The 27905-nt window shown below is 48.3% G+C and overlaps 1 protein-coding gene across 3 annotated transcripts in view; it reads left to right on the top strand.

The window, feature by feature from the left end:
* Positions 1 to 27905, top strand: part of Zhx2 (zinc fingers and homeoboxes 2) — a 149316-nt gene that overhangs the window by 112099 nt on the left and 9312 nt on the right. For all 3 annotated transcript variants that reach the window (XM_055626501.1, XM_055626503.1, XM_055626502.1), the window contains exon 3: positions 20572 to 23293. In XM_055626501.1, the coding sequence (XP_055482476.1) occupies positions 20776 to 23289 (2514 nt within the window). In that variant the 5' untranslated portion in view covers positions 20572 to 20775 and the 3' untranslated portion in view covers positions 23290 to 23293. The remainder of the gene's footprint in view (positions 1 to 20571; positions 23294 to 27905) is intronic.

Raw genomic sequence — 27905 nt, 5'->3', positions numbered from 1 at the left:
AGAAAAAAATAACTCCACGATAAGGATGGGCTTCTAGAACTTTCCCCCTTGGATATAAAAGGCATATGCTGAGTGCATAATAGAAGCAGGGAGTTAGGGTAACAGACAGCTGTTCCTCCTAAAATTGAGGCCTCTTCTGCGTTCATTGAGGGCACTGGAGTTGTAGAAACCACCTCCCCCCACGGCCACCCGACACTGTCTTCTCCCTCCTCCCTGGTCTCAGAACTCTTCCCAGCAAAGCAGAGCCGGTATCCTAGTGTGTTGCTATGGAAAGAATGGCAATATCACTAGGGAGTTGGTGAAGGAAAAAAAAAAAAAAAAGGAAGGGTGGGGTGAAGCAAAAGGAAAAGAAGAAGAAAAGGACAAGCAGCATTTCTTTTTTAACTGTCACTGAAATGGAAGAAAATGAGAAACTATCCCCTACTCCGTATATACCTACATCCAAAGTCAGCTGGTGTTAGGGTGTGCCTCTGTCCTGCAGGACAGTCTTCATGAAGCAGTTTGCTACCTGGTGCTGCCAAGCAGTTCTGAGACGCTGTTAGATTTCCAGGTGGTGTGTTTGCTAATCATCATGCAGTGGCCATTTTGAGAAACAGATTCCTGTTCCCTGTGTCCTTTGGTTGTTTGTTTGTTTGTTTGTTTGGTTGGTTGGTTGGTTGGTTTGGTTTGGTTTACGACAGGGCTCATGTAGCCCAGGCTGCCCAAAGGTGACTTTGGACTTCTAATCCTCCTGCACTTCCTGAGCAGTGGGTTTTCAATCATAGGCCTCCACATATATGCAGTGCTGGGGATCAAACCCATGACTCTTGCATGCTAGGCAAGTGCTCTGCCCAGCAAAGATACTTTGCCAGCTTTGGAGGGAGGGTGTCTTTAAATAACCAGATTCACCTTCCTCTTTTGCTCTCTCCTGATTCTTACATTGGTTTACCCAACTTCAACCCGGGTTGCTTCAGAAAGAACACCTTAGAACCTGGGTTCAAATCCCTTCTCAGCCTTGCCCAGCTCTGGTCCTCTGTGCAAAAGCTTAGATACTTCTAAGCTTCGGTTTGCATCACCCACTCTCAAAGACTGAAGTTCAGAGATGACGTGTCACCGGTGTCGCATCGTGGCCTGCACAGAGCTGTGCGTAGTGACTGTGAGGGCCTCTCTGCCTTGCATCACACTGACAAGGCCAGCCAGGTAGCCCCCTAGCTGGACTCAGACTCAGCCATTCCTCAGCATCTGTTAAAGGTTGAGTGCGAAATGCCTCCGCTGAGGCACGCCTTTGCACACCCTGGTGTCTAGGGCATGGTTTGGAGAGGTTTGGAAACTTTGGGATGGGAAATTTGTGGCAGGCAGAGGTGGAACACTAAGAGTAGGTCTAGGGCCCTCTTTCAGTTACCATCTCTATTTTCTGGTTATGATAAGCCAACGTTACAAGCTTCCTCCACAGCCACGAACAGCTACCCCAGCCAGCTTGCCTCCCGGGCCATGTTGGACTATAGCCTTTGAACTGTAGGGCCAAATAAACCTTTCCAACATTAAGGGGTTTCTGTTGGTTTTTTGTCACAGCAATGAGAACAGTGGCTAATGCAGCATCCTTCAGACCTCCACAGTCTCCAAGACCAGATGTTGCACATCCTTCCTGCTCCTGGCAGTCTCCTGGCTCTGCCTCTGCCTCTGCCTCTGCCTCTGCCTCTGCCTCTGCCTCTGCCTCTGCCTCTGCCTCTGCCTCTGCTCACATTACCTATTGCTACTCAATAACCTACACCAAGACGTAATGCTGTGGGGCTGGAGAGACAGCTCAGCAGTTACCAGCGCACACTGCCCTTGCAGTGGCTGAGTTCCGCCTTCAGCACCTGTGTCAGAACGCTCACGACCACCTCCACCTTCAGTTCCAGGTTATCCAACCCATTCTTCAGGACGCCATGGGCCCCTGTGCTTGTGTACACAAGCCCGCACATGGATTCGTGCACACACGCACACATAATAGTAACTTATTATTATAAAATAATTATTAGTATTTTAAGTTATATTTTGCAAATTGAAATGTATTGAATGTATTGTTATGTCTTGAGGTCCCTCTGTGGGAAACCTTAAAGTGCCATGGCTCATCTACAGTCCAGAAGGCCAGAGGGCTTCCCTGAGGTGGGGTGAGAACGCTGGGGCTGGGAGAACACTTGCTCCACACAAGCTGCTTAGTCTTCCTGGCAGCACAGTGGCCTCTGGGTGCTCAGGCTTCTGACTTCCCCAAGGAGGTGCTGGTGAGGCAGTGATTTCCCTAGGGTTTCCAAAAAAAAAAAGTACTGTAAAGTGGATAGCTTAGGAGAAATGTATTGCTTTCCTGTTCTGAAGGCAAGAAATCCAAACATGAAGTATCTGAAGGTTCAGCTTCTGGTGTCCCCAGTGGGCCTTGGCTTGTACATAGCCATCTTTCTCATCTCTCCTCACACCCTCTGTTCTCCGTGTGTCTTTCTCTGCATCCAAATTCCTCTTCATAAAAGGCCGCCCACCAATCAGAAGATTAGAGCACACCCTAATGGACTATATTTAACAATTTTGAAAACCTTATTTTCAAATGTACCCAAATTCTAAGGAACTGGGGGTTAAGACTTCACAATTTTTTCATTTATTGTCAAGTGTTGTACTTCGACAGTTTTATAAGCGTGTGTAACAGGTCTTGATTACTCTGTGTCCCCCACACTCTCTCTTGCTTTCCCTTCATTCCCGTCAAACCCATCCCTCAACAGTACCGGTCACTTTTCCAGATCCGTGACTTTCAGTTTGTTTTTGAAACCCATTTAGTTTAACTATAGCCATCTGTCGGCTTTTTTTTTTTTGAGAAGACACAGTTCAACCCATAAACTGTGGTGAACAAATGCTGACCTTCTGCCATTACATCTTTCTCCTGATCTTCTGCCATTACATCTTTCTCCTGACCTTCTGCCATTACATCTTTCTCTAGGGTCATGTCCCAAGCCCAGGTGAGAGCAAAGATACTCTCAAATACAAGTCCCAAGCTACTCCAGTGCCTAATATAGTGCAAAGATAGATTAGGCCCTAAAGAGTAATACATATTTTCTTGAGCGGATGAACCTACCAGTTAGCCAGTCAATGAACAACCAATGACCAGAGAGAGATGATGCTCCAACATAGCCAGTCTTAGAATTTTACTGCTGTGAAGAGACACTATGACCATGGCAACTCTTATAAAGGAAAGCATTTAACTGGAGCTGGCTCATAGTTCAGAGGTTTAGTTCATTATCATCATAGTGGGAAGCATGGTGGCGTGTGGGCAGACGTGTGCTAGAGAGGTAGCTGAGAGTTCTACATCTGGATCCTCAGGTAGCAGGAAGAGACAGTGAGTCACTAGGCCTGGCTTTAGCCTCTGAAACCTCAAAGCCCACCCCTCAATGACACACTTCCTCCAACAAGGCCACACCGACTCCAACAAGGCCACACCTCCAAGAATGCCATTCCCTATGAGTCTATGGAGATCATTTTCATTCTGACTACCACACAGCCTATACCTCGTTAGCCAGGCATGAGTAGCCATGTGGTGGCAGCACTCTGGGCTGTGGTCTCAGTAGTATTGGCTCTTCAGTTATGGCTGTGTTAATTTTGCTGCTGATGATACAGGAGGATGAGCAGGCCTTGCTCCCTTCTTTGAAAGGGAGTCCACAGCTTCCTGCTATTGAGCAGTATAGAGGAGGCCCTGTGATAAACTGTGCTGTCAGCCATAACAAGAACTCCTAAGGAAAGAGGAGGGGACTCTAGCAGAAGCCTTCTTCTAAGCCAAGCAAAGACCGTCTCTGTGTCTGTCTGGCTTCTCAGCACTGAAGGTCTAGGTGTTTTTACTCCAAGGTAATGTTAGAGTAAGTTGGACTGAGTTGGGTGGAGCTTGGTGTGTGGTTGTAGAATGAAGCACGTGCTTTTTATTCCTTTTGAAATGAGAGAATTGCCAAAGGTCTTACCAGCCCTGTCTTCTGTAAACCATGCTAGACACCCAGGAGATACAGGCTAGGAAAGGGCTGTACTGATGTGTGGTTAATACTCAATGAGTGTTGCCTGGACACTTGCTGAACTGGCCGCCATGTTCGGTGCTGGGAAAGATTTGGGCTGAAAAAGCAATAACTGTGCCCCCTGGGGAAGAAACACCTTTACAGGTGGCTCTGATAGGCCTCTGAAAAGATGAGTCAGATAAAGACAGAGTCTGGCAGAAAGAATCCAGGTAGACTGTCATGGGAGAGAGGATGTGAGCAAGGCAGTTCACGGTAGATCGGCCTTTGGTAGAAAGATTGTGAAGGGAGACCAGTCCAGACAGGCAGCAGCTGGAGTAAGTCTTAAAGGTGGGGTAGGACACAGCAGGTTCAGAAATAAACATAGAGAGCTTGTGAGAGGGTTCAAGCTGAAGACCAGGAAAGGTCAACCCCTTGGACCTGGTACTCATCTGGAGGAACACATGTTGAATGGCAAGAAGGGAGGGGAACTCCCACCAAGCCAACCAGATCAGCCCAGTAAATTCTGGCAATTAGTAAGATAATAGGCATCACAGCCAGATTGGCCTCATACTCTAAAGAATTTGTACTTGTGTTCACAACACACACATAAGCTCATCTGCCCCTCACTATTCACTGGCTTTCCTCGTGCTCATAATGAAGCTCTGGCCTCTCTCAGCTCTCCTTTAACCCCTCCCCTTGGGTGGTCAGCACCTGCATGAGGCTCCTTTTCCTTCACTTCTCCAATAGCCTAGCCGGCTCTGACCCTGGCTGTCACCCTTATCCACCAGGAGGAAGCCGGCACTAAGTGGCCAGTCCTATCAATGTATGTTAAGGGGACTCCTCAGCCATGGTGGCTGCGAGTCAAATGGCCTTGCCTCTGAGAATCTGCACTTGACAGAGAGAAGTGTTCTGCTTTGCTGTCTGCCTCGTCTGCAGTATCTAGGCTACAGGCTAGTGGGTGGTTCGGTAAGAGCCCTGGAATTGTGTCTTGGGAGACTGAGAGTCCCAGAGAAGGACTGGAATGGGATTGAGGGGAGACTAAGGAGCCTCCACTCACTGCTCCTGAAAAGAGAGGCTGGGGAAATGGAGATGTGGAGAGAAGGAGGACAAGACAGCCAGAGTGGAAAAGCATGTTATAGGATTTAGATACGAGGTCATGAGTTGGAATTACATCCCCAGTGTGGGTTACCAGGGGGAGTAGAAACTTGATCTGACAGTGGCCCTTAGAAGTGGGCTTTGGAGAGTGATTAAATTGGAAAGGTCATTAGACTAGGGCCCTCATGATTATATTCTGGAGTGTTTATAAAAGCTGAGACAGAAGAACCACACAGCTATCCATGTACTCCCCGTCTCTTCTCATGTGACACTCTGCATCACTGCAGGACTTGGCCAGCGAGAAGGTCATCACTGTAGCTGGGCATGCTGATATATACTTGTAATCCTAGCACTTGGGAGGTGGAGGCAGGAAGGTTGGGAGTTCAAGGCCAGTGTGAACTACATAGTACCATAAATTCAAAGCCAGCTTGAGCTTTATGAGACCCTGTCTCAAAACACAGCGAGAGAAAGGAAGGGAAGAAGGGAGAGAGAAAGGGAGGGAGGAAGAGAAGAAGGGAGGGAGGGAGGAAAATACCATCATCAAATGTGGCCTTTTGACCTTGGGATTCCCAGAACTGTGACCCCAAATCTCTTTTCTTCAGACATAGTAATTTAAAAAAAAGACTAACTCACCATGAAAGGAAGCAATGCTATATTCTCTCCCTCGAATCCAGCAAGATGTGAGGATGGTTTGACCTCATGCGGAACCACATAGAAGGTTATGAACAAATAACAGAGCACAGGAGGAAATATTCCAAGTGACTTGTGTTGTCATCCTAAGTGACAGAGAGCTTGGGGTCCCCACAGAACAGGGAAGTGAGGCAGTTGTTTTACTGAGGATAAGCACAGGGCCTGTCCTACAGCTAACACACTCCTTTGTTGCCTTATTACTAAACTAATGGCATTCTCCTATAGTCCAGGTTATGTCACATGCTCTGTCTCAATCAGCCAAATTATTTGACTCCTGCAGAAATCTTGTGTTTACTTCTTGTTCCCCTCATGAAGCAGATGAGAAAACTCAACTATCCTTTTGTCTCTGAACTGTTCTCTTCCTCCAACAAGCTAGCTGTCAAAATGCTTTTCTAACGTCTCTGGTGACTCTGACACACTGACAGAAGATCTGTCTCCCCTGTGTGTGTGCTTTCCTCAGCCTGTGAACCTCGGCCATTCTTGCCTGTTCCCTCAGGCAGAATCTGGCCTCAGTCTCTGCTCCAGTTCAGCAGGTGGGCAGGCTCAGCGCTGTGTCTCCTGTGCATATGGAAGGCGACTGCCTTCCCATTTGCTGCTTGTACAAACCAAAAGCGACCAGCAGAGAATGGGTGTGAAGAAACTCAGAGATGGATCATGGCAGAAATCCACTTCAGCCTCCCTCTGGGGCCATGGGGAGGGCGGGCAGGGGGGACCAGAGGCTCTAGCGTTTCCTGCTATGCACAGCAGGGTCCTGGGCCTTATGCAAATGGATATGTGTGAATATGCTCTGTGACCTATAACGCAGCAGAGGCCTAAGGGACACCTCTCTGTCAGCATTGCTACCACTGCTGGTGCAGAGGAATGACGGCTGTGGGCCCACAGGGACAGGAGATTTTCCACAGGAGAGCAGTGGCTCTCAAAACTGCTCGGAGATACAAAAAGAATTATGCAAGAGTGGACTGCCGGGAGTTCTTTTCCAAGTTTAAATGCAAAGCATACCTTTCTTGTATGCTTCCACACTGGCTAGGCAGGGGAAGAATTCTGATGAAGGTGACCATAAAAGGGGCTTTTCCTTCCTGCTTCCTGCGGAATCCAAGCACGTCGCCGAAAGCTGTCGTGAGTTTGGGGAGCGAGGATGCAGGAGTGGACCCTCACCCCAGGCCTTGATGCACCTCCAGGCTTGATCCATTCAGCAAAGTCCACTAATGCCATCACCCTCCCAGCCCATAGCTGGTTCAGGCACAATTGCAGACACACCACTACTTGCCAGCCTGCTAACTGGTTTTGGTTGGGTCAGCCCAGCTCAAACCTTTCAATCAGATGCCAGTGGCCACCTGCCAAAAGCCTCTTGACCGGTGTACCTTTGTGTGGCCTGTGACACTTCAGGTGCTCTAGTCTCCTCACTTAAAATGAGCTCTGAATCAAGAAAGAGACCCTGCCTCATAAAAAATAAATAAGAAGCTGGGTGTGGCCTTTAATCCCAATACTTGGGAGGCAGAGGCAGGTGGATCTTTGTGAGTTTGAGGCCTGGTCTATAGAGTAAGTTCTATGACAGCCAGCATAGTTAAACAGAGAAACCCTGTCTTAATAATAATAATAAGAAGAACAAGAACAAGAAATTTTAAAAAGAAAAAAAGTGGTTCCTGAGGAATGACACCCAAGGCTGACCTCTGACCTCCACACACATGCAAAAACAAAAAATATATATTAATTTAAAAATGGAAGTTGAAGAAGAAATAAAGAAAGGGAAGGAAGGAAGGAGTGGGCAGAAGGAGGCAGGCAGCACCTTCGTACCCGGATTTCATTTGTTTCTCTCCAAAGTCCTGAGAAATAAGAGAAATCTGTTGCGTGAGCTCAGGCCCAGTTCTGGTCCTAACAGCCTGCAGGCAGTCCCTCCACTTCTCAGAGCAGCCGTTACACGGTTACAGTCAGGGGCATCCACTATACACCCGGTCGTTCATGTCTGTTAAAGGATGAGAGGCCTCAGGGTTCCTATCCCAGCTAAATAGGCATCTCCTGAGGAACCTCAATAAGACAGAAGTTCAGTCCTGGACCCAGGATTCTGATGCTATGGGTATGGTGTGCTCTGAGCACCAGCAAAAATCTCAAGTTTGATTTCTAATTCTCAAAGATCTTTTTGAATAAACAGTGAATGGGAGAGGGTGGGGTATAAGTCAGAGCCCAGCTTAGATGGGACAGAAGGTCTGAGGGAGAGGTGAGGGCAGCATGAGGGAAGCAGGCATGGGGAAAGAGATGGGAAAGAATCATGAAGCCAGCTTAGGCACGGAGGGAACAGGACAAACTGGAGCACATCTCTATGAAAAGTGTCTTTCTAAAATATGGAGCAGAGGCACCCACTCCCCCTACTGAGGCGGTGTGCAGAGGCTGAAAGCGACAGACCTTGGCCCTGTGGTTCTGGGCAAGCCAGTTTGAGAATGCCAGCTCTTTGCTTCAGTCCTATGAAGCAATGGCTGTGTCACCACGGCTGGTGGGAGTCTGCCCTCTGCTCTTCTCTACCTAGAGGTGCTTTGTCAGGTAGACAAGGCCACAAGAATGGCACAGGCTGTTGGCCAAGCCTTGGGTTAAGCATTCCCTTGGGTTCATTTTTGTGGACACAGAAGAATACGCCTATAAGCATAATAGCTCAAAACACTTCTGGGAGTCGGAAGTTGAAGGCCAGATTCCCTGGACTCATGTCAAGGTGAAGCCTCAGAGGGTCAGGAGAAAATCCTTCCTGCTTCTTCCATCTGCTAGTGACCACCTTGTGTTCCTTAGCTGGTGACACCAGTTCCTAACCTTGGGAGCAAATTGTTTTCCCAAAACACAGTTTACTCCCTTCTCCTTCCTCTCCCCTTTCCTTGCCCCCTCTTCCTCACTCATTGTTATGGTACCTCCCTCTGTCCCTCTCAGAAGGACACTTGTAACCACATATAGGGCCCACCTAGGTAGTCCAGAATAGCCTGCACACCTAAAGAGCCTTAGTTACATTGTCAAAGTCCCTTTTCCATACAAGTTAAGATTCCCATGTTCCACAGTTTAGAACCTAGGTGTCTTTGGGGGCTGTTTTCACCCTCCCACCCCTCTGGGTCCTTGGCAAAGAAGTCTGAACACACAGCTTGTGGATACTGTTTAAATCTGCTCTTTTTTTTTTTTTTGTGTGTGTGTGTGTGTGTGTGTGTGTGTGTGTGTGTGTGTGTGAGTGTTGCTATTGAATGAATGGCTTTGTGGAGGACATTCAATCCAAGAATAAGTGTAAACTCTCAGCCTTGATCCCGAGTCTTTGAGATGAAGGGGGAGATGAAAGGGTTTCGGGAGAGAGCTGTGGGTTTAGGAATACAGAGGATCAGCTGGAAGGGGTGCGGTGGGAGGGAGGGAGAGATCTGACAGACAGAGTCTAACAGCTGCTGAAAAGCCCTGTCTCACCCTGACACGTGCCTGGGGAGGAGGAGAAAGCACACTGCTCTCTGGCTCCAGGAAGATGGAGTGTGTGTAGATCCCCCGCAAGGAGGGAAATGAAAAGGTTACACCGGGATTGTCAATATAACAAAATCCCAGGAGCATCTCGGCCTCTCTAAATGTTTTGATAGCAGAATTTGATGGGCTGTAAATCAGAGCAGGCCCATCTTAAACATTTGATAGTGCCTTATTTATTTATGTATGTGACACATAAAACTAGAATTGATTCCCTCTTCTTTCGGTCTCAGAGATTTTTTTTCTCCTGCTTTAGAAACACATCACTCCTCTCCTGGGTGGAGGTGTCTTGGACACAATGGTGACAGCTACGATGCTTCCTACACAGAATGCTTTGCCTAGGGGGAAAAAAATGATAAGAAATTAGCTGCTTTAAAACATGACTTCATCTTTGTGGTTTGTTTGGGTTTTTTGTTTTGTTTTGTTTTTGTTTTTGTTTTTGTTTTTCAAATAAGATTATTACTCAGAGAAAATGGGAGCGTAGAGGTGTCCACTGAAGAACATTGGCAGACATACAACAGGATGATTTTTTTTTTTTAAATTTGGAATCAAAAGCCACCTTTACTTCTCCCTAGGGGTTTAGGTTGGCCTCGCCTTTGTCATTCCTTTCAGTGGTCATAAGAGCCTGCGTTTGCTTCATCAGTATCACTTCCAACTTCAGAGCATCTCAAGTACCAAGTGTTCTGATGCAGGTGCTTGTATGCTTATGTCTCCCTTATGTAGCAGACCCCTCCCCCAGGGCAGGAATCCTGGTCCTCATCCCTGAGTATCTGACATGGTGCCCTTGACAGTGAACGTGGGAATGAATGAGATGTGAGCTCTTTTTCAAAGGTGTGTGTGTGTGTGTGTGTGTGTCCATGTAGAGGTTAAGGGTCAACGCTGGGTATCTTTCCTGACCTATCGCCATGTTATCTTTTGAAAATCTGGAATTCATCCATCAGCTAGATTGGATGGCCAGTGAACCCCAGAGACCCGCTGTCTCTGCCTCCCTGGAGCTGGGATTACAGGCGTAGGCTGCCATGTAGGTGCAGGGGATTCCAACTCGGGTCCTCTCACGTCACAGCAAGCACTTTACTGGCAAGCCATCTCCACAGTCCCGGGTTACTGCTTTAAGATGAGCTTTAGAAATCCCAGCTCAAGCAAACCCACTCAGTTGCAGTGGGCCTTGCTGCAGCCATGATGTTTCATCCTGTCATCAAACACCCAGCATTCCGCCTTCTGTTCTTTTGTGAGGTCATTATGCCATTATTGCCCTGTTTTTGTGTCCCCCGAGGTGCCCGTCATTCCCCTCAGGAGTACCCTGTTCTACCCTAATGTCATCTCAGGGAGCTTGGGCAGCTTTTGGCTCTGCTGCATCAAAGAACATCGCTCTTTCACAGGACAGAGCTGGCTTCTGTCCAACCAGCAGATGTCAAGGGATGTCCTATGGCCATGGTCTTCAACATGACTGCTGCTTAGGCATGCAGGTTCCTAGGCCATGCTCCCAAATATCTATGGTTATTAAGTTTTGGCTGAGTCTCAAGAACTAGTGGTTTTTCAACAACAACCCCCCCCGGGGTGCTGTGTGATGGCCTACCCATTTTTCTGACCTACCCATACAATTCAAGTTTAGACTTAACATACACTGGAAAGAAGTCAGAAAACATAGGAATGAACTCAGGATCACCACTGGCCTATTGAAAGCAATTCCTGTCATGCAGATGAGAGAAATGGTAGTAATGATAGGGACAGATGAATGAGTTGAAAACTGGAGCTTAGAGACAAGTCCGGGACCACCGATGTCTGCCTCAAATTCCTCCTATCCCATGCCAGCAGCACTGTGTCTCCCAAGACACCTACTGGTCAGAAAACCTTGAGAAAGATGGTAATGTTGTGACCTTAAAACACAAAGGAGCAACACCTGCTCCCTCAGGAATGATCTACCCTTGATGAACTGTAGCCCAAACTGCCAACAGCTCTGTCAGAAAAACCAGCAAACTAAAAGCATCCTTTAGACTCTGATGTCTTGGGGAGATGCTCTGTGTCAAAGCTCCCAGACAGCCCTGTCATTTCCTTTGACAGCCTCAATGCAAAACTCTGAAATGAGAGGTGGCTCCCATGCAGGCCCCAGGAATGATTTCCTTGAGCTCTCCCTTGCCTCAGCACCCAGGCTGGGCTTTGGCAGACCCTCTGGCCTCTCTGTCTGCATCTCCCATGCTGCACAGAGGAGCCTCCAGCAGGGATTTCTCATTCCCTCAGGTAACTCCCTTGAGAGGTCAAGAACCTAGTCATGACCCTCAAGCTGACATCCAAACTTTGTGTCAGCCATATAGGGCAGAGTTTCCAGAGCTCCTCGGGGGCTTTGGCCACATTTTTCCTTCCTTAGGAACTTCAGGCCACACATAGAGAAAACTCAGGAAATGCCACCGCCTTGACTCAGAACCTGAGAGTGGGGAGGAGAAAGAGCCAGATGACAGTGGGAGTGTGCCAACCTAGAGAATCTCAGAGAGCCTCATCTCTCAGGGTGACACTCAACCCACCCACTGAAAGATCCCCACACAGTTTGTAGATAAGGTTTGTGTCCCAGCTCTGCTGCTTCATGCTCTGTGACACTGACCATGCTCCTTAAGTCTGTATGAGCCTTGGAAACTCATAAAGTTTTGGAGACATGAAACTCAATCTTTGGCGTATACTAATCCTGTAATGAATGTCTACTGTCCTTGCTGGGGAAATGAATATGGAAGAATCTAGTGATGCCTGCATTGGAAAGCAACACTGAATGTGAGAAAGTTCTAGATGGGAAAAAAAATGAAGTATGCTCAGCAACTATTCAAAGAAGTGTGGCTGTGGAGAAAGGTATCTCATAGCCACTCGGATCCCGACTCTTTATTTTGGCTCTGTTAAGGTGACAGGTCGATCTCAGAGGTCTTACCGTCTTCATTTATTATGACTCTCTTCCTGCCACCCCTACCCCCAAAGCTGTTTCTGAGAACCTTCTGCCTCCTGGACCCTGCCTGAAAGACTCTGATCCTCCATTGCCTGCAGAATCAACCTCCTTAGTGTTGCTGTCTGGCCCCCAAGCCTGCTTCCGCCCTCATGGCTTATCCCTGTCAGGACCTAGATACGCCTTTCCCTTCCACTTAGCCCATGAAAGTCCTCAGATTGGAAGCGCTTTCACTTTCCTTTCTTGCACCTGGGAAATGCACTCTCCCACCTTTGAAGCCTTGCTCATCTGTGGTGTGCAGTGCCAAGAGCCCCAGGGCTGGATAGCATCTGTTCAAATCCCAGCTCTGCTAGGAAGTGGCTGTGTGCTCTTCGTCAAGACACTCGTGCTCCCTGGTCTTAGGTCTTCATCAGCAGTTGGAGTTACTCATAGCTACTCTGCAGAGTTAGTATAAAGATTCACCCAGAAGGTGTGGGGACCTTGAATTGAGCACTCTATGTCTAAAAAGGATAAGGTCACATTCCCTTTGTGGAGCCTTCGTCTATACTTATCTTGCCCTGCCTCACAAAATGAAATAGGACCAGGCCTCATGATTCAAAATTTCCTTCTTCACTTGTCTTTATGATGCCCATGTGCTCCGTTGCCATCTTGTCATGGAGGGAGTCGTTGTCTGCTTCAAGCCAGAATCACCCCCATCCTGTACCCACCCTTTCCTCCACATGCTAAGCTCTGCTCACCGAGAACCCCACCCAGCACCTGAAGCCATTCCTGCCACTGACAGGTGCCTGGGCAATCTGCCACCAGCATTCACAAGCCACTTCTGTGCCGTAGAAAGACTACCAGATGCCAGGGCCTGGCTCCAATATTATGGGATAAACTGTGCTCAAAACCCTAGACTCATATGTTGAGGTTCTAATAGCCTGTTGCTCAGAGTGTGGAGAAACCCTTGATAAAGGTGATTACTGTTAAGTTAGGTTATTAGGGTGGGCCCTGACCCAGTGTGGTGGTGCCCTTCTAGAAAGGGCAGTTTACCATGTTAACTAATGAAAATCATCGCTCACTCACCCCTCTCCTCGCCTCTCCCCTCCCTTCCCTTCCCCTTCCCTCTCCTTTCCCCTCTTATCCTCTCCTATCCTTTTCTATTCTATCCTTTCTCCAATCCTCTCTTCCAGTCCCCTTCCTTCCCTCCCTCTCTCCCTTCCTCCCTCCCTTCCTCTGCTCTCCTGTCTATCTCTCTGTCTCTGTCTCTGTCTCTGTCTCTCTCTCTCTCCCACACACACACAGAGGCAAGGCCAGTTCACTGCTCTTTTAAGGTGAAGTATCATCTGTGTGCTGGGGGTGGGGGCTAATGTCTGTGCCCAGTTCAGGGCCTTAGGGAAGCCAGGACTCACAACTCACAGCTGGTCTGTGAGGTCCCTGCCACCCATTCAGATGGGGCTCTGTAGGTCAAAACGTGTTTTATCCATTCATTTACTCATTTCTGATTCTATAAGATTTGGTTTAATTTTTGTGTATGCCCAGGGCCCACAGGGCAGAAAGGATGTTGGTGCCCTGGAGCTGGAGTTTACAGATGTTTGTGGGCTACCGTGATGGTGCTGGAAACTGAACCTGGGTCCTCTGAAACAGCAGGAACACTCTTAACCTCTGAGCCACCTCTCAGGCTTCCTGTTCACTTCTGCCCTTGCCAGCTTTGACCAGGACACCTCAGGCTCTGCTCAAACACTTTAGCTTCTGTGACAGTGGTTACCAGGCTGCATGGTGACAATCCCAGCCTTGACCATGGCTCGCACGTTCAGACAGATGCCCCAAGTGCTGGGCTCTACAAACCCCCAAACCTTGCTGTGCTGGGACAACACTTCCAAAGGCAGTGTTTCTCCTAGCCCTTCCATTGAGACCCAAGAGATGAATTCTCCAGGGGCTCCACATATCAGGAGCCTTGTCCAGTTTCATGCTTTTTCCTCCTTTGATCCACGCTGGCTTTCATGCTTGCTCACTGAGTGAGTTTTGGAAACTAGTGCATGTTTTGAACCAAGAGTCTTGGAACCGAGGGAAGCTTAATGCCTATTTCATTATAATTAGCCTTATCTCTCAGCCTCACTTAGCAGATTAGAATCATTCCGGTAAAAAAAAGTCCTTTCTCTCCCAAACCCACTTCTGACTGATGTCTCTATTCTACATAAATGAAGTCTCCTTTCGCTCCCTCTCTTTGGAAATTTATAATTCAGTTGTTCCGTGGCCAGTGGCCAGTGGGTGAAACACATTCCGCTGTGTCAACAGTACCCATGAAAAAAATGTTATAGGCTTCTCCTGCCAATATCTTCCACTTACATAGGCCAGCACCCACACACATGTTTGCAGACACATGAACGCTCTGCCAAACATTCCTGGGAGCTTTAACCATACATCACCACTCATATGAGCTACAGTCCCCAGGAAACATTTATGCCCTTCTTCCCTTTCTGTTAGCACAGCCGCTAAGGTCAAAGCCTGGCCCCATTCACCCTGACAAGTTAGGCTCAGCCACCTGTCCTCAATAAGCCTATTTAGGAGACAATAGTGAAAAGCAGAGAAAGGATATTTATTCCATTCAAACACCCTGGAAATAAAAACAAGTAGAAAGGCCAAGTGACAGCACCCTACTGTGCCCAAGTTTACTTACATAGCACCAACCTGAGGTCTGGTCCAGGTTTTCTTTTTACGTGATTTGTTTATTTTTATTTTATGTGCATTAGTGTTTTGCCTGCATGCATGGGAGGCGTCAGAGCCCCTAGAGCTGGGGTTACATACAGACAGTTGTGAGCTGTCGTGTGGGTGCTGGGCATTGAAGCCTGGTCCTTTGGGAAAGCAGCCCATGCTCCTAACCACTGAGCCATCTCTCCAGCCCTGACGTCCAGGTTTAAACAGAGGAAAAGAGGTATGCACAGCCAATCAGTCCTGGTCAAGGTGTAGGCCTGCATTGTCACATTTAGCTTCTGCCTTCTGGTCTATTCAAGTGGTCACACTATGTGAAAACTCTTCCCAGAAGACATGCCTCACCTCTAACTGACACCAAGACTTCAGATTCTCCCTTCCCTTACATGGTACTAGAAGAAAAGTCCATGCCTCTAACCTCAGCACTCGGGAGGCAGAGGCAGGTGGAGCTCTATGAGTTTGAGGCCAGCCAGGGCTACAGAGTGAGTTCCAGGGCAGCCAGTGCTACACAGAGAAGCCCAAAGCAAAAACAAAAAACAAAAGAAGGTTCTAGTTCCTTAGGATCCACTGTCTCAATAGTCTGGTAGCCAAAGTGGTGATTGAAGTAGGGTCTTATGTGTCAGAGCAAAGAATAGGAACAGAGACACATGGATAATAGAAACAGAGATGGTTTATTAAGAAACCACACAAAGCACACGTGAGCCTAGAAACGGGGCCAGAGAGCTGGAGAAGGTTACAAGTTCAAAGCAGTGTTCAGTTCCCACCCCAAGAGTGGTGAGCCTTTGTGGGTCACACACAGAGCATGTGCCTTTCCTACAGTTCTGTATCCTGTATGTGGCTTGCACATGCTCTATTCCTTATATGTAGCCCTGACAGGGAGAGGTTTGTGGTCTTCTGCCAACTGGTTTCTTTCCTGTCAGTGTTGATAGCCACTCTCCTGTCTCAGAGAAGCAAAGTGTAGCTCTTAAGAAAATCTTCACCCCTTCCAGGACATTTGGTTCTAGCACTACCCATTTAGTGACAATGCCCTATTGTGAATATGGAAATCACTCCACACTTGGCTCCTGAGCCTCCTCACTTCAGTTAAGTTCAAAGAGCCCTATGTGGCTGGTGGCTGCCATATTGAACAGCACAGATCCAGCAATAAGCAACTGGGTGGCTATGCCCTTCACCACTTATAGACCACTATAAGGTTGGTTTTTGGAAAGTGCTTTGAAGAAAGCAAGGAAGAGTGAAGGAACAGTCGCGGGGAGACGTTCACTTACAAAGAAGTGATAGCCAGAAGTGCCCTCTCTGGGTGTGGAATGTTCTGACGGGCCCTGTAATAGAAGTGCCACTCCAGGCAGAGCAGCTGGAATGTGTCCACAAAGCAGAAAGGGCATGGGTCACAGCAAGCCCAAGCTTGCAGGCGGTTACCACAGAGTGGAGTTCACTGTAACGTGAAACCAGAGACGCTTCAGAGAGCACCCAGAGCGAACTCTAGTCTTAACACATCCTTCTGTTGCTCTGGACAAGCAGCAGGGGAATTGTGGGTGGCTGTGGTGGGAATCCAGGCTAGAGATAATGGTGGCTTAGCTCAGAGTTAAACAGCGTCTTTGAACACTAGAGTCAATGGGACTGCTGGTGAAGTGGCTATGTGGAGAGGGCCAAAAGATTTAAGGCCCAAGTGGGCAAAAGTAGAGCCACTGACTGACTGCAATGTTCATGTGTGCAGCCTGTGTTTGAGAGAATGAAACTCAGAGAGAAATGGAGGCTGCAAGAAGCCAGTGTCAGTGGACAGCTACCAAGTTTGGCTTCAGCTCCAGCACTCGCAAGAAGATAGTCTTGCTACCCATCGCAATATGCCAATTAAAGGGAAGGGAAATAGTGAAAAGCAGAGAGAATTTTTGTCATTTTATTTCATTGGTTTTTCTAGCGGGGTTTCTCTGTGTAGCCCTGGCTATTTTGGAACTCACTCTGCAGATCACTCTGGCCTTGAACTCAGAGATCTGCCTACCTCGGCCTCCTGCGTGCTGGTAGATATTTTAATCAGTGTGTTGGAAAGAGCAAAACTAAAGGAGTCTAGTGACTCCTAGCTCATCTTCTAGGAATTGATAATGAGCTTTAGGGAAATTTGGGCAAAAGGAGTGTAATTAAGTAGCCCATGGTCAGAGTATGGTCCTGCCTATGATTGTCTGAAAGGTGATGTCATAATCAATTCATCTCATCTCATAATCACTGTTATGGTTTAGAAGCCCTTCAGGATAATCTATGCAGCCTCTCCGTCATAGATCACTGTTCTCACCTTAGGGAGGTCTGTCCTGTGGGATTTGCCCTTCCTGGACTTCACGGTGACTGCAGGTTTAGGACAATGACTCTTTTAACCTTAAAGAAGCTGAGACAGCTCAGATAGGTAGACATGTCTTAACGATGACTGTGCCTGGGCAGGGCCAAGTGGGAGTCTGAATCAAAGTAAAGTAGATAGACACACAATGAAGGCAGAGATGTTCATCTGGCTTCAGTTACCTTTCCAGCCTGAGTGAGGAGTCAGTGGCTTTTAGCAGAACCAGCTTCTCGGGGTCTGTTACAAGTATGGTCAACAGAAAGACTTGGTCACCCTCTGCTCTTCTTTTCCCGTGGCCTCTCCCTCCTACCCCTCCTGAGCAGCGTGCACCTGCTGTTGATAGAGTACCCCAGCCTGAAAACACCAGTGTTCCCGTGTCAGAGAGATCAGGCTCTGGGACTCACCAAGGGGCTTTTTCCTGAGTCCTGCACAGTGTGGCTCCTGAGCCCCAGCGTCTCAGAGTTGCCCTTTACATAAGTTCTTCACTTCTGCCCTTGAGGCCTGTCCTGAGTGGGACTCAAAGGTCAATATGTCACCTCTTCACTTTTCTTCTCCCAGATGTTGGATGTCCTTGCCCCCAAACACCCTCTTTTCTATTCTAAATATAAAACCACAATGAAAGTAGCCCCAGAGTAAAAGGCATTGAGATGCCAACAGTGGCTCAGCCCAGCAGTTCCCCAGAGTGCTGTTGGCCATACCTTCTAATAAGCAAATTGTGCCTGTGGCCCAAATTAATATTTGTTTATTGCAGTTCCAAAAAAAAAATTCTAATAGGATTTTACTTTGCAGTTGATTCTGATTTGTGAGGATAATTGAACTAACCAAGAAAGGGTTCTGCACAAGAAAGGAAAAGAAAGGAAGGAAGGAAGGAAGGAAGGAAGGAAGGAAGGAAGGAAGGAAGGAAGAAGGAGAAAGGAAGAAAGGAAAGAGAGAGAAGAGGAGCGAAGAGGAACCCCTTGCTCAGTAAGCCGCTGTAGTTAGACTGGGTGTACAGACTGGGCAACTGGGAACAAGCTGTGGTAATGTAAACTGTAGCGTGTGGCGAAGGTGGTTCCTTACACCCCGGTGATAAAGGGTCACGCAGCGCATGCTGCTGAGATGATGGGGAAGGTGCACAGAAAAACACTGCGCTTAGCTCAAGAGAGTTGACCTTAACTCAAGGTAAACTCAGCACTGGTGACTTACATGCAAAACAAAAACCATTAGTTAGCAGGACATGGTAGCGTAACACGTGTGATGCCAGCACTCAGGAAGCCGGGGCAGGAAGGCTGCTGGGAGTCTGAGGCAGGCCTGAGACGTGACTAAATAGCAAGGCCCTAGCCTAGAGATCAAAAGCAAACACACAAACAAATTTAAGCCAAAAGGCTCTAAAGAAACTAGTTCATTATTAGGAGTCAAGATGATTCAAGTGAATGATCAACATGTAAAAAGGGAAAACGTGAATTTAAAAAAACAGCTTTAAAAAAAAAAACAACAGAATTTCCAAATATAAAATCACAATGAAAGAAGCCACAAGAGGGAAAAAAAAAAAGACAAATTTGCTATCTAAAATCTAAGATTTCTACATGTTAGACATGTAAAAATACACTCTCAAAACAGCTGAAAGGTATGCCTTTAAATTTTGCTGCAGGTGTAATAAATTTCATAAAGCCACTGAGCACCACAATATGAAAGTGACATGAAGAGACAGTTCACAAAAGAGAGGATGTTTTCAGGAAGCTCCTGAAAACAATACAGCTTTACTAGGGATCAAACCTATGGAGGTGGATAAGCGCTCAGCGGATAAATAAGGCAAGATGGCTCAGCGTGTAGATAAGGGAGATGGCTCAGCTAGTAGAGCCCTTGCTGTGCTCAGAACCCCAAAGCCCATATAAGGCCACACATGGTAGCACATGACTGTGATCTCAGCACTTCCATGTCAAGGCAGAAGACAGAGACAGGAAAATTCTTAGAAACTCTCAACCTGCTAGGCTGCAGACAACAGACCTTGTGTCAAGCAAGAAGGACTGACTTCCTAAGTTTGTCCTCTCACTGCTGTACACATGCAGAGGCAAATGCCCACCCATCCCCCCACACGCCCACACACACACACACACAGGGGAGGGGTTCTTTTCTTTTTAAGCATAAGGGCTGAGGAGATGGTTCAGCAGTTAAGAGCACTCGCTGCTATTCTACTGGACCAAAGTTCGGTCCCCAGCACCCACATTAGGGGGCTCACAGCTACCTACAACTCACTCCAGCTCCGGGAGATCTTATGCCCTCTTCTGACTTCTGCAGGTGCCCGCCCATACACACGTCCAGACAGGAACACATACATACAAATGAAATAAAAATCACAGAAGCACATCCAGACAGTTTCTTTTCATGTCAGCTGAGCTGGGAGTCAGAGCCTCTCAGGCACTGCCAGAGGAAAGGCCAGCTGAGGCAAAAATGCAGGCACGTGAGTAGAGAGAACCATTTCCAGGCCTGTGTCCAAAGGCAGTTTATTACACCCCAAATTGAGTCAACCACGATGGCACATGCCTGTAATCCCAGCACTCAGGAGGCTGAGACAAGAGAATCAGGACTTTGTGGCCATCGTACGCTACACAGGGAGAGCGAGACCAGCCTAGACTGTCTGAGAGACCCTGTCACAAGCATACAAACCGGTGTCTCATCCCTGTACTGTGTGTAATACCAAGCTGCCCCTTTAAAAGGAAACGGGGTACAGTTTGAGAGAAACAAGGAAAGCACGGTGCTTGGGTTGGTGGTTTACATTAGTCTCCTTTTCACTTCCCTGCATTTTCTGTACTTGTGCTTTTATGATAAGAATTGACCTGTCCACATCCATTTCTGTTGTTGTCGTTTCTCATTTGGGTTTTTTGTTTGTTGATTTTTGGAACAGAATCTCACTATGTAACCCAGGCTAGCCTCGAACTCAAACCCATGATCTCAGTGCCTCGGCCACCTGAGTGTGTAGGTTACAGGCATGTGTCACCCGCCAGGCTCTCTTACCCACTTTCTAATGTCATGGAAACCCATTTGCAGGCCACAGTGAGGTGTCTTGCTTCTGATGTTCCATAAATAAAAAGCAACTTGCGGCAACTTGCTTGTCCTCTGCACCCCTCTCGGCACTTCTGAAGATCCTGGTGTCTTTGTTCTCTTTCTGTAACTTTGTGTCTCTGAACATGGAGACCCCAACCTTGTTTGCTTGCCGTGGTTCCACTTTCTTCCCTAAGAAAAGAGAGCGTCGCCTTTCATGTTCCCAGCCCCCACCCTCCCACCATGAGTGCTTACATGTGTGTTTGATTTGGTGCCAGTTGGAGTGGGTCATGGGAACAAGTCTTTAAAAAAAAAAAAAGCACTGATTTCTTTGCATTGTGAGGAGTCATGAGTCCGGCTTTGTTCTTGTCCCACAGATATGAAGCTGCCTGGTGTGCCCAGTGATTGCTACAGTTGCGATTTTCTGTGCTGAAATCATTCTGCACACTCAAACGGAGGACTTCAGCCTTCCAGGGAAGCCAAAGGCACTGGGGAGGGAATTAAGCCAAAAGCCGAGAGACTCGCTGTTCTGTCCCTACCCACTCCAAAAAGAAGCCATTGGTCGGTCACAGGCAGGCAGCATGGCAAGCAAACGGAAATCAACAACTCCGTGTATGGTTCGGACATCACAAGTAGTAGAACAAGGTGTGCTGGAGGAAGCAGACAGGGCCAAAGACAAAGGAACGGGCATGCCGCAGTCCGACGTGACCAAGGACAACTGGGCAACAGAACCCGAAAACTCGTCCAAAGAAAATGAAGTGGTAGAGCTGAAATCTATGGGGGAAAGCCAGTCCAAAAAACTCCAGGGCGGTTATGAGTGCAAATATTGCCCTTATTCCACACAAAATCTGAACGAGTTCACGGAACACGTGGACATGCAGCACCCCAACGTGATTCTCAACCCCCTCTACGTGTGTGCCGAATGTAACTTCACAACCAAAAAATATGACTCCTTGTCTGACCACAACTCCAAGTTCCATCCCGGGGAGGCCAACTTCAAGCTGAAACTGATCAAGCGCAATAATCAGACAGTTCTGGAACAGTCCATCGAAGCCACCAACCATGTGTCCATGGCCGCCAGCGGTCCTGGAAGTGGTGACAACGACCCTGGGGTCTCAGTGGGTAAGACCCCCGTGATGAAGACAGGAAAACTGAAGGGAGATGCCAAAAAAGTGCCCAAGAAGCCTGATGAGGCTGCCCCGGACAACCACATGGAAGGGACTGCCCGCCTGGTGACAGACACGGCTGAGATCCTGTCCAGGCTTGGAAGTGTGGAGCTCCTTCAAGATTCACTGGGACACGTCATGCCTTCTGTACAGCTTCCACCAAATATCAACCTTGTCCCCAAGGTCCCCGTCCCGCTGAATACTACCAAATACAACTCTGCCCTGGACACAAATGCCACCATGATCAACTCCTTTAACAAATTCCCTTACCCCACCCAGGCTGAGCTCTCCTGGCTGACCGCTGCCTCCAAACACCCAGAGGAGCACATCAGAATCTGGTTCGCCACCCAGCGCTTAAAGCACGGCATCAGCTGGTCCCCAGAGGAGGTGGAGGAGGCCCGGAAGAAGATGTTCAATGGCACCATTCAGTCAGTACCCCCGACTATCACTGTGCTTCCTGCTCAGCTGGCCCCGACAAAAGTGTCGCAGCCCATTTTACAGACGGCCCTTCCATGCCAGATCCTTGGCCAGCCCAGCCTGGTGCTGACTCAAGTGACCAGTGGGCCAACAACGGTCTCTTGCTCTCCCATCACACTTGCCGTGGCTGGGGTGACCAACCATGGCCAGAAGAGACCTTTGGTGACTCCTCAAGCTGCCCCTGAGCCGAAGCGCCCACACATCACCCAGGTGCCAGAACCCCCACCCAAGGTGGCCAACACCCCGCTCAGCACCCCGGCTAGCGACCGCAAGAAGACCAAACTGCAGATCGCGCACCTCAAGGCCAGCTTCTTGCAGAGCCAGTTCCCCGACGACGCTGAGGTCTACCGGCTCATCGAGGTGACAGGCCTTGCCAGGAGCGAAATCAAGAAGTGGTTCAGTGACCATCGGTACCGGTGTCAGAGGGGCATCGTCCACATCACCAGCGAATCCCTTGCCAAAGACCAGATGGCCATTACCAGCAACCGACACGGTCGCACCTACCACATATACCCAGACTTTGGCCCCCAGAAATTCAAAGAGAAAAGCCAGGGGCAGTTGAAAACTCTGGAAGACAGCTTTCTGAAAAGCTCTTTCCCCACCCAGGCGGAGGTGGAGCGGCTGAGGGTGGACACCAAGCTGAGCAGGAGGGAAATCGACTCCTGGTTCTCAGAGAGACGGAAGCTTCGAGACACCATGGAACAGGCTGTCTTGGATTCCATGGGGCCTGGCAAAAAAGGCTCAGATGGGGTAGCCCCCAATGGTGCTCTATCTCGGCTTGACCAGCTCTCTGGTGGCCAGTTAGCCGGTTCTCTGCCCAGCCCTTCATCAGCGATCATACAAAATCAAGAACAGATTCACCTGCTTAGGAGCACTTTTGCGAGAACCCAGTGGCCCACTCCTCAGGAGTACGACCAGTTAGCTGCCAAGACCGGCCTGGTCCGAACTGAGATTGTGCGCTGGTTCAAGGAGAACCGATGCTTACTAAAAACTGGAACCTTGAGCTGGCTGGAACAGTACCAGCGGCATCACCTGGCAGATGACCATGGCCACGATGCTGTGTCAAGAAGAGTGGTAAAACAAGTGGCTGAGAGCCCAAAGAATGGGAGCGAGGTGGCTCACCAGTATGCCAAGGACCCCAAAGCACTCTGCGAGGAGAACTCCGAGAAGCTGGTCCCCAGGGTAAAAGCGGGTGGCGAGCAAGCCAAGGACTGTTTGGCAGGCAAGCCCTCAGAGGCCACCTCAGACAGGTCCGAGGGCAGCAGCCGAGACGGCCAAGGCAGTGAGGAAAACGAGGAGTCGAGCATTGTGGACTTTGTGGAGGTGACGGTCGGAGAGGAGGATGCCATCTCAGAGAAATGGGGTAGCTGGAGTCAGAGAGTGGCAGAAGGCACAGCGGAGCGCGCGGACTCCGACTCGGACAGCACCCCTGCGGAGGCTGGCCAAGCCTAGACAGGTAAATTCTACCAAATTCTACCTGTCTACTCCAGAGGGTGGGCGAGTACAGATTTCCCTTTTTTTATTGGCAGGGTTAAAACAGGCAGTGGGTTCTGAGAGGCTGACACACACAATGTACTTCTTAAAATTAATGTATTAATTGACCATATATATTTACACAAACTATCTGTTGGGACCACTTAATGAATGATGAGGCTCACAACAGATCTTCTATGAAAGAGGTTTATTAGGTGGATATGAAAAGAGGGAGGGAAGGGAGAGCAGGACATGATGGGGAGAAGGAGAGGGGTGGGCGCCCTAACAGAGAAAGGACCAAGAGAGCAAGAGAAGAGAGGACCGAGAGAGACCACATGGCCGGCTGGTCCCTTTAAGGGGCAAGGTAACCATGCTGCCTTCCAGTTGTGGCCACCTGGCTGGCGACACATGATGACATCATAAGTTGCTAGGCAACCCAGAAGCAGGTTTCATTCCAAAATCCTAACACTATCAATATCGATCAGGTATGTCACTGGCACGGTATGTTCAAGTATTTCTTAGCAAAACCACCAGGGACCAGAGCATTTCAGGTTTCAGATTTTTTTTAGAATTTGGAATATTTGCACATGTAATGGCATATCTTGGGACTGGGACTGTATTCTGAATCTAAGAATATTTATGTTTCCTATCCACATTATACACACAGCCCAAAGGTAACTCCGCTGCAATATTTTCCATCATTTTGCACACTTCACGGCGTGGTAGCCCTCTGCAAGCCATGCTGGCCTTGGCAAGTTTCAGATTTTGAAGCATTCAGTAGTTTAGAATTTCACTTTCAACCTGTGTTTATCAGCTGTAGTTATCACATACAATATGTTTTTAAATACATACACATAACGGAATGGTTCAGTGGAGCTCATTTGCATATGTACTGTCTCCCACACACTTGTCAGGGTTTTTTTGTTTATTGGTTGGTTGGTTAGGTTTTGTTTGTTTGCTTGTTTTGTTTTGTGGGAGGTAAGTCCTTTTTCATGGTTCTTTGACAAGGGGGTGAAATAAGGCCCAATCGTCTTGTATCCTTATTTATTTTTTTAATTACAATTTATTCACTTTGTATCCAAGCTGTAGCCCCTCCCTAGTCCCCTCCCATGTCCGTCCCCCAGTCCACTGTTCGGGGAGGTCCTCCTCCCCTTCCCTCTGACCCTAGCCTAATAGGTCTCATCAGGACTAGCTGCATTGTCTTCCACTGTGGCCTGGTAAGGCTGCCCTCCCCCCTCAGGGGGAAGTGATCAAAGAGACAGCCACTGAGTTCATCTCAGAGACAGGCCCTGTTCCCCTTATTAGGGAATCCACTTGGAGACTGAGCTGCCATGGGCTACATCTGGGCAAGGGTTCTAGGTTATCTCCATCAATGGTCCTTGGTTGGAGTATCAGTCTCAGAAAAGACCCCTGTGCCCAGATTTTTTGTTTCTCTTGCTCTCCTTGTGGAGCTCCTGTCCCCTCCAGGTCTTACTGTCTCCCCCTTCTTTCATATGATTCCCTGCACTCTACCCAAAGTTTGGCTATGAGTCTCAGCATCTGCCTCTATACCCTGCATATATCCAAAATATGCTCACATATACAAAAAGGATATTTGTGCAACCATGTTCGTAGCAGCTTTATTCATAATAGCCAGAATCTGGAAACAACCCACCCAAATGTCCCTCAACTGTACCCTTATTTATAAGGCAGGTTTCAGCGGATGTCCTGTTGCCTGGCTGGACACCAGCCTTCAAGCCTGTTCGTATTTGAGTCCTCAAACTTTTAGCCTAACACACCCTCTGCGTGTATTATGCTCACAGCTGGAGAAAACACACACACACACACACACACACACACACACACCAAGACGGAGGTGGTGCATCTTTTCTTTGTTTTATTTTAAATTTACTGAATTGGAGATTCAAGGTTGTTTGCAGCTGAAAGGCTTTGAAAATACTCCCTATTTGCTTCCCTTGGCTCAAGGAAAGGTGCCTTTCTGCTTAGGTCCCAGAAACTCCTTCAAATCTGGACAAGACCTGTGCGGATTTAGACCTGTGGAGCCACAAAAGCCAAGGAAGGGAGGTTACCATGGTTACTAATGGCCATGTCATCCGCATAATGGGACAGGCCTTGAAGCCCTTGGTGTGTGTGCTTCCCAAGAGGTCAATGCAAGTCAAAACCCCAGTGTAGCAGCTGGCTTGGCTGTGTGGAGGAAAGGAGGAGAGAGGAGGGGCTGCTTTGCTGAGCAATCACAAGGGCAGCCTGAAACAAACCTGAAATGCCCATCATGATTTGACCAGGTGAGCCGCTTTAGTGTTCGCTTAAAAAGCCACAAAAGGGGCCTCCCAGTCTATCCTTTGAAACAAAGGCTAAAAGTCTCGAGGATGGTTTTTATGGTCCTGAAAGAAAACCTAGAAATTACACACCTCACCATTAATGAACTCAAACAACTTTGGGCCAGTCGTGTCGCTCGCTTTTAACACAATTATTGCATGATAAAAATGAGATGCCAGGAAAATCAATAAAACCATATGGGAGCTTTCCCTAGCCAGTTCCAGCAACAGCTTAATGAATTGTCAAGCCCAGGGCACCATCACATTTTCTTGAGGAGCTGCTGGTGGGTCCAGACAGGATACAACCCAAAGAGGTGCACTCGTGGGGGGAGTCCTGAGATCAACTGGAGTGTCCACAAGCTACCACTATCTGGCTACTTTGGTGTCGTCCATCTCTCTGGCCATTTCCCCACCTTCAACCCTGCCAGTCTAGTTGTCTTCCCTGTTGAAACAGAGTGCTTCTGTTTTGTTTTGTCTTGTCTTGGGTGTTTGTTTGTTTGTTTGTTTGTTTGTTTGTTTGTTTGTTTTTCTATATGAATGCTCCAGCTTGCCCTGAGCTTCTCTTCTTGATCTTGATCCATGATAGGAATTTACACGGTCGCTGTTTCTTCCCACCCTAGAGCGGACATAGGTACAGATCCATTGGACAATATGTTCCGAGCATCCTATGGCTGCCATGATAGATATCAAAAGACAACGGAGGGAGGCGTTTCCCATTCTCAACAGAGCTCAGCCGGGCTGAAGGCAGAGAGAGTACTTTCTGTCACCAGTCAGTATGACGTGGTATGGTGGAGACATGCGCCCTAGTGCGGGTACTCCCTGGAGGCCTACCCAGACTGGGCATCATAAGGGGTTGAGGGAAGAAGGGATGTTGACTCTGGGGTAGCTTTTAGGAGAGCCAAGAAAGTAGACAAAGAAGTTGTTCAGGCAGAAAGAGCAGCATGGGCCAAGGTCCAGAGACAGGCAAAGAAACAGTACGTGTGAAGACCAGAAGAGCATTGGCATGGCCAGAAAGCAGTATGGGCTCTGTTAATGATTAAAAGAAGCAAACCCAAAGCAATGCTGTCTTCCCTAAGAGGCTGAAGCTCCTCTGAACCAGCTGTGTTGGCTGACTTGAACGAGAGGGTCCAAGTTCCCCAGCTCACGTGATCTCAGATGGTGCCGAGTCATCCCCATGGCTGAGTGAGAGGTAGCCTAGGGGCAGCTGTCCCCCCCAGAGAGACAGGGCCACCTTTTGGCATCCATCTCCCAAGAGTATACACCATCTGGGTAGGGCAGGACTGCCTAATTCCCTGAGGCCTTGAGGAAACGGAGATGGGGTGAGGGTGCAGAGATCTCAGGAAGAAGCTTTAGGGAAGGAGAAGGAAGGACTGGCAAGGATCTCCCACAGAGCAGCAGCCTGGCTGGGGGTGCTCGAGTTCTTACCTAATTCTCTGGCAGAGGTAACTATGTATTCTTCTAATCCAAAGAGCTCCTCAGACAGCAAGGAACTCACCCACATTGCTCAGCTGGATTCTAAAGCCCCACCCTTCCTGCTGCCATATGTCCTCTTTATTCTGACAGGCAGAGATGTCCCCTTCCTGTTGGCCACCCTCCACCTTCCACCCAAGGGTGCAGAGAGTACCCAGGGGGTTGGAAGTTGGCTGTCAAATTAATATCAGAGCACTCAGAGAGGTAGGAAGCACCTGTGTCCCCATTTTCTGTTTATGGTAAGTGTCACAGTTGTGAGCTGCGGAATATTCCTAAACTCGACACCAGAGCTGTCCAGCCTGTGGTGGTGCCACATAGTCATGATGGCCTCCTGATACTTCAGAGAGTCATGCTGTATAGAGGATGGGCCTGCAGGTCACACAGGCAGGAGCTTCTGAAAACTGGCCCAAGTCCTAACCAGAAGCATCCCTCAAAGATGTCTTCCAACTGAGAGGGTGGGAAAAGGTCTCCCTGAGTTATGGCTCCCTTAAAATCCGTGGATACTGTTTAAGTTCTGTATTGGGACTGGGAAGCTGGCTCAGTTGATTAAAAATGATTGTTGAGTGCCCCTGTAAAAAGCTGAGCATAGCAGTGGCACAGACCTGTAATCCCAACACTTGGGAGGTAGAGACAGGAGGATCTCAGAGCTCACTGGCCAACCATCTTAGCCAAATCTATAAACTCCAGGTTAATCAAGAGATCCTATTCCAAAACCTAAAGTACAAGATGATTAAATAAGAAACCCAATGCCAGCCTCAGACCTACACACACACACACACACACACACACACACACACACACACACACACA

This window comes from Psammomys obesus, unplaced genomic scaffold (assembly GCF_907164565.1).
Source record: "Psammomys obesus unplaced genomic scaffold, mPsaObe1.curated_primary_1811, whole genome shotgun sequence".
Taxonomy (NCBI): domain Eukaryota; kingdom Metazoa; phylum Chordata; class Mammalia; order Rodentia; family Muridae; genus Psammomys; species Psammomys obesus.
Note: the sequence above shows the minus strand (reverse complement) of the source record. Positions and strands in the feature narration are given on the sequence as shown.